General features: G+C 43.0%; 3 protein-coding genes across 5 annotated transcripts; all 3 read right to left on the bottom strand.

Moving 5' to 3' along the window:
* Nucleotides 1–680: 680 nt before the first annotated feature.
* Nucleotides 681–3,573, bottom strand: LOC135583766 (GTPase activating protein 1-like). Its single transcript, XM_065140485.1, has 3 exons — nt 3,300–3,573; nt 2,587–2,682; nt 681–1,256 (listed from the first exon to the last, which is right to left on the bottom strand). The coding sequence occupies exons 1-3, from the start codon at nt 3,432–3,434 to the stop codon at nt 966–968; spliced, it is 522 nt and encodes a 173-aa protein (XP_064996557.1). The 5' UTR covers nt 3,435–3,573; the 3' UTR covers nt 681–965.
* Nucleotides 3,574–6,426: 2,853 nt separating this feature from the next.
* Nucleotides 6,427–8,293, bottom strand: LOC135632094 (phosphatidylcholine:diacylglycerol cholinephosphotransferase 1-like). Of its 3 annotated transcripts, none has more exons than XM_065140482.1 (4): nt 7,959–8,293; nt 7,320–7,847; nt 7,104–7,241; nt 6,427–6,999 (listed from the first exon to the last, which is right to left on the bottom strand). In XM_065140482.1, exons 1-4 carry the CDS (start codon nt 8,166–8,168, stop codon nt 6,682–6,684), a joined length of 1,194 nt encoding a protein of 397 aa, XP_064996554.1. In that variant the 5' UTR covers nt 8,169–8,293; the 3' UTR covers nt 6,427–6,681. The 3 variants fall into 3 exon arrangements, with proteins under 3 accessions (XP_064996554.1, XP_064996556.1, XP_064996555.1); XM_065140484.1 differs by having other exon boundaries at nt 7,964–8,293; XM_065140483.1 differs by lacking the exon at nt 7,959–8,293 and having other exon boundaries at nt 7,320–7,920.
* Nucleotides 8,294–9,841: 1,548 nt separating this feature from the next.
* Nucleotides 9,842–11,654, bottom strand: LOC135631923 (uncharacterized). Its single transcript, XM_065140047.1, has 3 exons — nt 10,802–11,654; nt 10,544–10,716; nt 9,842–10,459 (listed from the first exon to the last, which is right to left on the bottom strand). The coding sequence occupies exons 1-3, from the start codon at nt 11,540–11,542 to the stop codon at nt 10,333–10,335; spliced, it is 1,041 nt and encodes a 346-aa protein (XP_064996119.1). The 5' UTR covers nt 11,543–11,654; the 3' UTR covers nt 9,842–10,332.
* Nucleotides 11,655–11,959: the final 305 nt, after the last annotated feature.

Genomic DNA, 11,959 nt, shown 5'->3' with positions numbered 1-11,959 from the left:
TGAAACCATTTTGGCTTCTTTCAACATAGAAAGAAATGCGATAAGAAGAATGGCCTCTTACGTTGCCTTTTGTTTCTCCAGGAATCTAGCTAGAGAGAGATAGATGCCTTGCGAGCCTGAGGTACGGCTGCAGTCATACAACTTTGTATCGGTCACACTTAAATCACATTCCCTCGTACACACGAGAAAAAGATTCATTCAAGCTTAAGAAATCCTTGTTGGCCAGTCTGATCTCCCAACAAAGAAGAAAGATTCAAGCACCTCTAGGAGTAGTTGAAGCTGAAGAAGCCATGGCAACTGATCCTTATTGAAGTAGAAGTCAGGGGTTTGACCCTGAGGTGTCGCAGGACCGAGGCATTCTGCAATGTGAAGAGCCTCATGAAAAGATTGCAGTAGTTGTGCTGAAACATTACAAGACAAGCTCGTCAAATGCGTTGGTTGGACGGTCTTATCTATCGGTATGTTGACCAACTATAACTAAAAATTTTATAGAGATCAATAATTAAAATTTTTATGATTCATAGTTCTTATTTATGTTTAAAAAAAAAATCTTTACGATATGATATTAATTACAAATATACCTAAGTTAGCCTCGACAAAAGCATAATTTTTTTTGTACTCTCTAATATAAATCATAAAAAAATAAATTTCGATCCTCTCTAGATAAAATCAAAAGCACATACTATAACAACATGCCACTGGAATTAGTTCCATAATATATCCAAGATTTCATACATACTGAGATCCAGATGACCAAAGGCTCCTCCAACTAAATCATCAAGTGGCCATAACAAGGCATAAAACTGTAGTGTATAGAATTTGTCTTCAGCAGCACTGCTTATTAAACTTGGGTGCCTGTTCTGACAATCTACACACTATAAGCATCTAATTCTACTTAAACATATGGAGACAACAAACAGCTCTCCAAGGCTTACAGGACTGATAACACTCTTATATCAGAACAGTCATGAGCCTCCGGAACCTGGAATGCTGATCCAGTGAAGCTGCAGTTCCACTTCACCACGCTCCACATTTCTTAGTCTCAGGACAAGGTCTTGAACCACCTCACCATCCGACCAGTACACATGACTCTCCTCGGCCAAGCAGTTTCGCCGACATGGCACCACCTTTCTTATTATGGTGCCATTTGGGAGACCCTCCAAGTTCATCTTCACAGCCTCCACGAAGGGGTGGATATCAAACTCTGCATTGCCCATACGATCGTCGAGGCTGAATGTGTCCTTGTCATACACTTCCTGCAATCAGTAACATGAACCATATATAAACTGATATCAAACTTCCTGGCCTATACAGATGAAGGTTGTGATGACATAGGCAGATCTGTTTACCTAGATAACCATATCTCTATTAGTTCATGAAATACAAATTGGTGCCAGCAATAAGAACTTGTCATCTATTATGCTGAGTGTCATTCGAGATATGATCTATCAATGCTCGAGTTTTATGAGGTAGCAAATGTATCTTAAGTGTACTGTGTTGTTCAATCACAGGAGAAGTGGCTATGAATACGAGGAAGAGTGAGTTTGCTGGCACAGACAATCTGAAAAACAATATATATAGTTTAGCTCAAATTGGAATGGATCATGAAGTGTATACAACTGAATCAATTGTACCCACTATGCTCCAGAGCACAGAACAAAGCGACGATTGTGATTAACATTATTACAAGCTATTCTAGGAATATTAGCCTATATATCTTTTGTAGAAGTATTTATGTTTTAGAAGTGCAATCTCTGCTCGCTTGAACAGTTCATAGCAATTGGAACAGTCAAGTGTTTTCCTCCTGTTTCTGGCTTTTAAGAGAATCTACAGGATGAAATTGTAAATGCAGTAATGTCAGGTCTAAATAGGGCCAAAATTTATACTTTCACTAATTTACTTCTTTGTATATCTTGCATTAAGTTTAACGATGAACTTTGAAATACGAATGAAACACCATGATTTACAATGTCTTGGATATATTTTGTGGATACGGGAACCCTAGAGAGATAGGATCAAGTGATAATGCTAGAGGAATTGACAATATTAGCCACTAAAGCAAGTCGAAAACAGTGCTACCTCTTTTCTTGAGAAGGGATATGAAGACCTCTGACATATATCAACATCATCTACTACTCTGTCGATATATAATTTGTCTACTAACTAGTACGCACAGAAATAGTCAGCTGAGGAGGCTAGAGATGAATCCACGTAAAAATGTTTAATATTCATGATCTTTTTCAACCCAGTTTTAAGCAGGTTGGTGGCAAATTTACAGTTTTCTGGCCTAATTGGAGTCGATCACATCTGAATGTCTGAACTTCACTCCAGTAACTAGAAGTCATATCTGTAAATTGGAACCTACCTCTTTGACTCAATTATATGTAATGGCAGTTTCTTCTTGGTAGAAGTTCATCTTATTTGCAAGAAAAGCAATATCACTACAGGAAGTATATGTGAAAACTCTTTGAAACTATAACTGCATGAAAATAAACTGCTCCAAGCCTCTGCACCGCAATAATATAAAAAAAAATCTATTTTTTGACATTTCATAGGTGGCAAGCAGCAAAGATTATCGCAACGTACGAGTCTCACTGGAAGGGTAGGGTCTTCAACATAAAGTGTCAGCTCCTCGTTCCAAACAGGATTAGTATTGCATTTTATTACTCGAGTCTTCAGTTTCTACAGAAAACATTCAAAGATATACAACAATCAGATGATGGACTAATTGTGTAAATTAGATATGGCATAACAGCCCTGACATAGTAACAACAAACAAAAGCAAACTTTGATGATGGAAAAAGATATCAGTATCGAGGATCCATTTGGACTATTAAGTAGAGAGATGACTCAAAACCAGGATAAAAGAAGAAGCTCCTATGATTAGACCTGTTATATATAATCAAGTAAACCTACGAAATTAAAGTAAAATGCACTGTTCTAATTAAAATTTTTGGAATGGCAATCATATGACGAGATTCAGCAGTGATATGAAGAATCGTAAAGCAGTTGTTTTCTGGAATGCACTGCATCCGTACACCTGTTCATCTCACGGAGACCTTCCCCAAAATCTGTCTCTCTAACCATAGCTTGACAAGATAGCAAAGAAGCTGTTTTTTCCTACCTAAATCGATAATTCGCTTCATCTGTGCATCTTGTATGCAACAATCAACAAAAGGTTCGCACGAGAAACAAGATTTAGGCACGGTTTCGGATCTATCGATACCCAGGATGCATGCATTCAGCTGATACGCTGCAAGAAGAGCTGAAAGGTCGAGGAAGGGCGATCAACGACGAACCTGTTTGCCCATCTTGAGTATGACATAGGGGTCGCTGCTCCACAGGTCCCGGACGGCGAGGTTCACCCCTCGCAGCACCCGCACCTTGAGGAGGCCCACCATCTGCCCCGGCGCCGCTCGCTCCGCCAGATTCATCGGCACACCGACGCTGTTGACTCCTGCGCGCGGGCGAGGACGCAGGGGGCGGACGCGGAGGAGAAGAGAGAGCGAGAGCGAGCAGAGACTGACTTTTACCCGTGTTGTAGCAGTTTACGCTGCTGCTTGGTGGTGAGGTATGAACATAATAAACATGAGATTTGGGAACGGGCGATCGACGGAGGTCCCCACGCGGTCTCCGTAATGGGTGGGCGTTAACGGGTCGGATCCACAGTACCCGAAATCCAATCCAAATTTGGATCTGAATCCTATAATTTATGGATTCCGGTGGCGCATGTCTCACGGCAAGTCGTGAGAACACGGCGGTACTAGGGAATAAGGAATATTCTGTTATGTAAAATATGGTGATCACTGCATCCGACGACCGTTAATCCTTAGCCTTGAGATGGGCACATTAAATGTATTTTGTTGCTTAGCTTAGAGCATATTTTAATATTTAACTCAAGAAAAAAAATATTAAACATACTTAGATATTATAAAAATATATTGATGATAATTGAATTAGTCCGACTTGATTCAGTGTGCACAAGAAGTCAAGAATAACAAACTAGTGGATATTTCAAGTAAATAGTTATTCACCTTTATTATTCTGATTTGATAGACTTTTTATAATTGGTTCAATTTGAAAGAATATTTAATAATATGAGTGAAATATTCTTCTAATATTTTATATTGGGTTAGTGTTGACTCAATTGTTAATTGGGTCATCATATTTTGAGACTTAATTGAGATAAATATTTTTTTCTATCATTTGTTCCTTCGACTCTTAAGGTGTACTTCAAGAGTTCTCTCGGAGAGTTTCGAAAGTATAGCTAAGTTAGCTTGACAAGTTGATGACCAGTGCATCAGATAACCTTCAACGCTTAGCCCCGAGGTGGGCACATCAAATGTATTTTGATACTTAGCTGGAGAATAACGTATCGGGTGCATTTTGATACTTAGCTTGAGAACGAGACAATCAAACACACTTTAATACTTAGCCCAAGAATGATGTATCAGACACATTTTGATATTTAGCTCGAGAAGAATACATCAAAGTTATTTTGATGCTTCGCCTTAAAAGGGACATCAAGCATATTTTGATTCTTAGCCCAATAAAGGAGCATTGAGTGCACTTTGATGCATAGCTCTTGAGGACACAATGATCGCATTTTGATGCTTAGCTCGAGAAATTGGCATTAGACATACTTTAATGCTTAGTCCAAGAAGAATGCATCAATTGTATTTTGATGCTTAATTCATTAAAAATGCATCGGTTACATATTTATGCTTAGCCAACACATCGAGCTATGAAGAAGGCGACACTTTTTGAACTACTATCATACTACTTAGTGAGAAACTTATATCGAACAATGGAGGGGACAAATGGGGGGTCTGATATGGTTGATCTGGTATCGACTTGCACAAAAACCAAGTTCTGAGGTTTTTGATATAGTCGCTCTGACACTTCAGTTATAGAATATATTGAAGATTTTGAGTAAATAGTTACTCGCCTCGATTATTACTATGATCGGATGAATTTTTTATAATTAATTTAACCAAAAAAAATATTTCACGATATTGACGAAATATTTCACTTAATTGTTGATCTTATCGATTTTACCATAATATGTCGACTCTAATTAGGGCAAATATTTCTCCTAATCAAATCGAATGCTGATAAGTGTCGACGGTTATCATCATAAATCAACTCGATATTTCTCTCAGCACACCCATACTAGCATATCAGGCCAACACCTCTGTTATACATTGTCATGAACTTAATTGATTTTATATAAATCGTACGATATCCTTACATATTTTGTTTATAGAGGATCAATATCCTGAAACATCTTATAGTCCCTTAGAGATCTGTAAAATAGAAGATGTGTTAGAGAAAACATTTATCTCGGGATTCCACAAATAGATATTTAAGCAAACACTTGATAGACAATAAAAATTATAAACATAGACTTCACAAGCTCTGAATAGTCGTGTAACAAAGAGTCCAAGGAGGTTTGCCATAGTCAAAAGTCTCTGTAAGTGCTCATATAATACTATTGCGAAACAAAATAATGAACTAGCCCTAGACACTACCCCAAAGGCTCATCTAGTCATGTACCACCGGAGTAACTCCTATATGTTGTACTGACTGATGCTTTGCACCACACTATGAAATTAGAAAACCCTTAAATGGCTACCTAGATGACTAGCCAGTTTTGTCTTTACATAATGACTACACATAACTTATGTTTACAAGACTAAAATAGTTTAAAAAATCAACTAAAATAGGATTGCTCAGCCTATTACAAGCTATGTGTAAAGCATGAATAAAATTAAAAGATATGGATATACATAAACATTACATTGAATATCCTATTTATAAATTTATCTTTGACACAAGGCCAACACGACGGAAACATCCAATTAACACCTCTTATCCACATGGTTGGCATAACATGGCTACGTGTCCCACCCCTCAATGTTCACATGGGTGTCTTATAGAGTAGAACCAATTGGCCATGCGCGATTGGTACCACATGTCGAAAGGCTATGCAATTTCATATTTAATGCAAGCAAGTGATGATTACGATCAAATTCCATGTCTTTGCAACCACATGATTCATATAATAGATGATCCTAATGGCTTTGGTTGATCTCTGTAAAAGAGAGGCTCACATGTACATCTAGAGAGATTGTACACGGTAAGTCTAACTTATCCAATTTGTTAATTGACTTAATATTCGGAGGGACATCATCGAGAAGAACCTCTATATAGTTTTACATGATTTAGACAATACTCGAAGAGTTCATCTTGAGGTATACTCGAAAAAAGAATCTAAGTTAGATCTAAAACAATTTCTAGCTCCGATAATAAAAAATTGAACTAATATCATGAAAACTTAATAATTATTGTTGATAATAAAAATGATTTAAGGGTGTGACACAGGCTTTTGTCTAAGATAAATACATTAGCATTAGGGACAAGCCGAAGAAGAAAACAAGAAATGGATCAACTTGATTCAATGCCAAATTACTTGTACCTTAATTCATCTTTTAGCCATTTCCTCGTCAAAGATAAACTTGTAGATAGTAAAGGCATCAAATAACAAGTTAGGGAAAACTTCTACATGGAGTCACTTGGAAGATGAACCATTGCATATACAGCACGTAGAACTTTTCCGCAGCAGTTTGGAGAATGCGGAGTGAATGGGGAAACTGTATCACGTTGCATTACGTCGAATGGTTATCCACTGCTGCAGCTGCAGCAATCTCGCCGGTGCTCACCGGCAGGCTTCGACCAGCTCTCCTCATACTTGCCTGCGAGGACATCGAACACAAATCCAGCACCGACACCCGCAGCCAAATCGATGGTGTAGTGGCCTCTCGAGGCGAGCAGCCTCACGCTCTGCAGCAGGTTCAGGGCATCGAAGGCCCAGGCCATGCCGCGCCGCCGCGTCCTTCGCATGTCCAGCGACGCGATCACCGCCCCCGCGACGTGACCCGAGAAGAGGAAGAAGGAGACGTTGCCCACGGGGAAGTCCACTCCTGATCCCAGAAATCCCTGTAGGCACGCGCGCACGCAGCAAGGAAGTAAGGTGATTAGCCCCATTAATGTACCAGGAAGAGAGCAGGCATGACAGGGGAAGGGTGAGGTGGAATGTATACTTGGGGCAGTGGGAGCTGGGTGGAGCAGCCAAGGATTCCCCTGCAGGTGAACATGAAGAGAGCCGCGATGGTCGGCCGCGGCCTTCCCTCCACCACGAAGGTCCAGAGAATGTAAAGCGTCTGCATTCCCACGAATACCTGAGGAGTTGCAGGATGATCGTCTGGTCATTTGGTTCGTCATCGTCCTCGATCATTTGGTTCGTGATTCATACGTACCGTGTTGAGAGCAGCGAGCACGGTGTTGAGAGCGAGGTTGGTGGCGAGCACGGAGTGGAGAGACTTGGTGAGTATGAACCCGATGTCCAGAGGCAGAGAAGTCGAAGGGACCATCGGAATGGTGTACTCGACGGCCATGAAGAGCAAGAGCGAGAGCGCGAACGCACAAGGCACGTAGTGGTGCCTCGCCACACCCGCCACATCCCCCATCGACCAGCCGGCGAACGCCGGCCCTTGCGGAGGCAGCAGCGGCGCCGGAGGCGCCTCCTTTCTCTTCCCGCCGCCGTATGACAGTGGCTGGCGCCGACGGTCGTTTCTGCTGTAGTCTAGATGGTTGTTCTCGTGGCGGCGGTCCTCGTCGCGTTGGTCACTACGGTAGGGGACGCCGTCCAGCGTGACCCATGTCTTGTCGGCGGCCTTCCGCTGCACACACAGATGGGTAGCGCTCCCGCCCTGCTCCGCCGTCATGGTTCGCTCTGGCAGGCGCGTTAGGCATGGAAGAACGCGTCCTCTGCTAGATTTATTGATCTGCGACAGGAAACAGGACAGCTGTTACTTGTTATTGCGAGGGAGCGTTGGAGTCCGGACAAACAGCAAGAAAAAGGCAGAAGGAAAGAAAGGAAGGAAAGAGAGAAACACCACACAAGCGTATGGTTTACGGTCCACAGCGTGCAGGCACTGCAGCGAATTTGGTAGATAATGAATGCAGCGGTAATGGGATTGTCTACTCGAGAAAGGAAAACTGGGAGCGGTGGGGACGGATGAAAGAGACAAGGAGACGGTAGAGTCGGCTAGTAAAGAGGCAGGTGGGCGGCGGCCGTGAACTGCTTGTGCTCTTTGAGAACACATCTCAAGCGCGTGGAGCGGCTGGGAACGCGGTGGCGGTGGTGGCGTGCTGCACGTTGCCCCTTGTGGTCACAGCATCGCGAGACGCATGCATTCGTTTCCGTCGGATCGTCTCTCTCTCTCTCTCTCTCTTCCTTCTTGCCTACTTTAGCGTAGCATCCAGTTCTGGCTTTGCGACTATGACCAGTGGTTCAAGTAAACGAAAAGATCATCGCTTGCGATGCAACCACTTTCCTCGGATAGGTACGTGATCCATGGGAGGAGCTGCTTCCGCCACCAGCCTCGCTCTGTGGAAGACGGCGGCGGTAGGGACGGCTCGGGGAATACATCCAAGAGGAAGCTTCGTCTTCCTCTTTTTTAGCTTGATCAGTAAATTAGATACTTAATGCTTGCATTTCTCATCCTGGCTTCAGCCTCGAGAGGAATCGCATTTGATGAAGTGAGATCAACCGGATGGATGCTCGTCTTAGGGAATTGGTGGCTCAACTGAGAACACACTATGAATCAATTTGCCAGAACTAATTCAGTGTCACAAGGAGTAGTGGCTGTGATGATGGCAAGAGCAATCAATGATCGATCGGAGAACAGTACCTACTTAAAAGGAACCATTAACTTCAAGGCCCAAGACTCGTGTTCCACAGCGTTATTGGTGGTCCATCACTGCTGAAGGCAGAGCTGCAAGCTCATTTAAAGACCTGGACTGGTGGTGATGAAAGAAGTAGCCATGGCTGGTGGTGGTGGCGAGGATTTATTTAAAGACATGGAAGTGGGAAATGCTGATTTGGTTGGTGTTCTTTGGAGTACACCGTGGGATGAGACAATGAACTTTTACTCGCAATTTATTGCTCAGGAAAACTATCACTAATTATTTAGTGATGTGGAATGAAAATAAAATTAAAAATTATTACTAAAAATTTTAGTAAACAACTTCTTATAGTAAAAAATCTTTATAATACTTGAATATATTATTTTTTTTTTATGATTTTAGTAAACTATACCTCTTTCAATTTTTATGCAAATTTCATAACTCCTTTTAATGTTTAGGTGACTGGCTATTAAAACTAGGGAGGTTTACAGTGATCCTCAAATAGCTTATTTGGCCTATGTGGTATTTATCTTATGTATTTTTTATTGTCAGCTTTTGAGTCATCATCATAGATTATTTAGTTATTGTGGGCAAACTGTCATCTTTTGAGTCATCATCTTTTGACTCATCTTTGTAGATCGATTGCCTACGATTGTGGGTGATGATTATGTAGACCACAAGCATCAACTTGTAGGGCTAGTATTTTCATATCATTATTGTTGAGGTTATTGTCATTACCTCCATCATAAAGACCATCACTATTTTAATTATCACTATCATCATCGATAACATCATCACCATTGCTAAGTTATAGGGTCATAATTAGTAAATTAAGTTTATGATACATAAGATCCATTATAAATGATGAGTAGAGAGCATACTTAAAAATCAACTAACTAACAATATAAAATAATAAATAAAATAAATTAAAAATCCATTTTACAATACTTTTTCTTAATGATTTCATAAGGTTAAAGAAATATTTATTTATACGGGTTCTAAATATTAAATATTAACTAACTAATAATATAAAATAATTAATAAAATATAAAAATTAATAATGTATAATAAATGAATAACTTTAGACTCCTTAATAATAATCTTCTTCTGTTTTTTTTCACATTAAACAATATATATATGACACTCACATCAGATCACTTATTACATCCTCTCTGCTTCCCCAATAATTGCATGCACTCGACCACTCTGAAACCATCATTTGTCTTCTCGTGTAAGCGTCTGCCATCTTCAACAAACCTAAGAAAGAGTTCAAAGCGATACAAATTGATCGTCACAATTTAATTTGGAAGCAGTGGAAGCCAACATTAATTTGTCGTCTTTGTCTGCGCCCGATGATGATTCCCATCAAACCACCCGTTTATTAGAACCATAGAATGCCCTGTGTCCTGTTCAGCAGCTCAGATATGATTTCTTCATTCCCGGACAAGCTAATTGTGTAATCTCACAGTAGGCACAGATATGCTGTCACAAAGAGGAGGACACTTGGAATATATTGTCTTGTAGTACTGCACAAGTTACCAACAAGAACACCACAGGTTACTATTAGTGTCAGCTGCGGCTTTATGAAGCAGCTGCAATAGGTGGGGAAGTTGCTCCTTGGACGATCGGCGGGGGATATTGGTTGCTATTAGTGTCATCTTCCTCATCGGCGTCCCACAGGAATCTGGCATAGGAAGCCGTGATGTAGCTGCAGTCGCAAGGATAGGGTTAGAGTGGTGGTGTTCGCATCGCATCGAAGCGTCTGAGATTGAGCATGGATAGAGTTGGTTACCAGTCATCGGGAGCAGCTTGCACGGCGCGGGCGAAGTACGACTCAGCCCGAGGAGCGTCTCGGTTGGCCTCCCACACTAGATCGGCGTACAGCGCGAGCACCTCGGCGTCGCCGGGGTTCGCCACGATCGCTCGCTCGCAGTATTCCTGGGCTTTGGCCACATCTCCTCGAACCTGAAACGGAGGAGATCAACACGGTTGGCATGAACGAGACAGAGGGATAGAAGAGAATCGATACCGAAGGCTTCGTAACACTCACGTCTTTCAAGAACTTGGCGTAGTTGCCGAGAATGAGAGAATTTGCCGGGTCGGCTTTGATCATCTGACGGTAATAGGTATCGGTTGCATCGTTTCCGCTGTTGGAATCTGAGAGGTCGAAGCCGCCGTTTCCGTCGTTAGTGCTCCCACCACGTCCTCCGCCGCCGCGTCTGCCTCTTCCGCCACCATCCCATATCTTTCCACCACCATCCCCGCTGCCAGTGCAACCATCATCCACGACGATGACAGCGACGCAGCATCCCTCCACTCCTTCCGTCACCGTCACCGCCACGCCGCCTTCGTCGAGGCCCGAGCTGGACAAAAGCCGGTCCAACGAAGAGGCAGAAGAAGAAGGGAAGGCCGAACGAGGCGTGGTACATAACACTTCCTCTCCCTCCTCTTCCAGGGACGAGGACAGGCCGGAGGCGGCGAAGGGCGTAGCCCGGCACTTGGGCACCGCCGTGGCGGATAGGCCAGAGAGGTCGCCCTCCGACAACGTCCGGGACATGGTGGTCACCAGCCGCCGCCGCGGGCACGGGGACGAAGCCGAGGGTGAGGAGCCGAAGGAGGAGCTGGAACACGAGGAGAGGCAAGGGGCGAGGTGGGCCACGGAGCGGGCCCTCCGGATATGCGGGACGGACAACTCGACAGCCCCCGCCGGGAACTCATGGGCCCCGGCCTCCTTCCCGGGCGCCACCCACGCCGAGTTGAGCAGCGGCGACGAAGAGCTCCGAAGGAGCATCGCTTGCAGATATGAAGAACAGAAGAAGAAGAGAGTGGTGTTGAGAAATCAAGAAGTAGATGAGGCGATCCCCATGATCGGGGATGACGACCGCGTTCGCTACCATTAAATAATAATTCCGCCCTTTAATTTATAGCCTCGAGCGCCAAGTGCAAGGCCCGATCTCACCGTCCGTTAGACGAAGCAGAGGGAGACCCTTCTCGTAACTCGAGCAAATTACCCACTTCGTCACCCGCTTGACAATTGGAGGATCAACGGGTGTGGAACCTACATTTTTGACAAGTTGGAGAGGGGGTAAAACTGACAAGGTACGTAAAACAATCCTTTTTCGAGAGGAAGGATACCTGGCGCGAATCGTCCGGAGTGGCAAACGGTCATTGGCGAGAAGAATCGCAGAGTTCTGCGGCTGCCGTTTCG

The sequence above is a fragment of the Musa acuminata genome, chromosome BXJ3-2 (assembly GCF_036884655.1).
Source record: "Musa acuminata AAA Group cultivar baxijiao chromosome BXJ3-2, Cavendish_Baxijiao_AAA, whole genome shotgun sequence".
Taxonomy (NCBI): Eukaryota; Viridiplantae; Streptophyta; class Magnoliopsida; order Zingiberales; family Musaceae; genus Musa; species Musa acuminata.
This window is presented reverse-complemented; position numbering and strand designations above follow the sequence as displayed.

Coding starts and splice junctions, on each gene's coding strand:
- LOC135583766 (XM_065140485.1), bottom strand. CDS start 3,434: ATGAATCTGGCGGAGCGAGCGGCGCCGGGGCAGATGGTGGGCCTCCTC. Junction 2,683..3,299: donor TACTCAAGATGGGCAAACAG/GTTCGTCGTTGA, acceptor TGTTTTCTGTAG/AAACTGAAGACTCGAGTAAT. Junction 1,257..2,586: donor CTACCCTTCCAGTGAGACTC/GTACGTTGCGAT, acceptor TACTGATTGCAG/GAAGTGTATGACAAGGACAC.
- LOC135632094 (XM_065140482.1), bottom strand. CDS start 8,168: ATGTGTTCTCAAAGAGCACAAGCAGTTCACGGCCGCCGCCCACCTGCC. Junction 7,848..7,958: donor GTAAACCATACGCTTGTGTG/GTGTTTCTCTCT, acceptor TTCCTGTCGCAG/ATCAATAAATCTAGCAGAGG. Junction 7,000..7,103: donor CCCAGCTCCCACTGCCCCAA/GTATACATTCCA, acceptor GCGTGCCTACAG/GGATTTCTGGGATCAGGAGT.
- LOC135631923 (XM_065140047.1), bottom strand. CDS start 11,542: ATGCTCCTTCGGAGCTCTTCGTCGCCGCTGCTCAACTCGGCGTGGGTG. Junction 10,717..10,801: donor ACGCCAAGTTCTTGAAAGAC/GTGAGTGTTACG, acceptor CCTCCGTTTCAG/GTTCGAGGAGATGTGGCCAA. Junction 10,460..10,543: donor CAAGCTGCTCCCGATGACTG/GTAACCAACTCT, acceptor TTGCGACTGCAG/CTACATCACGGCTTCCTATG.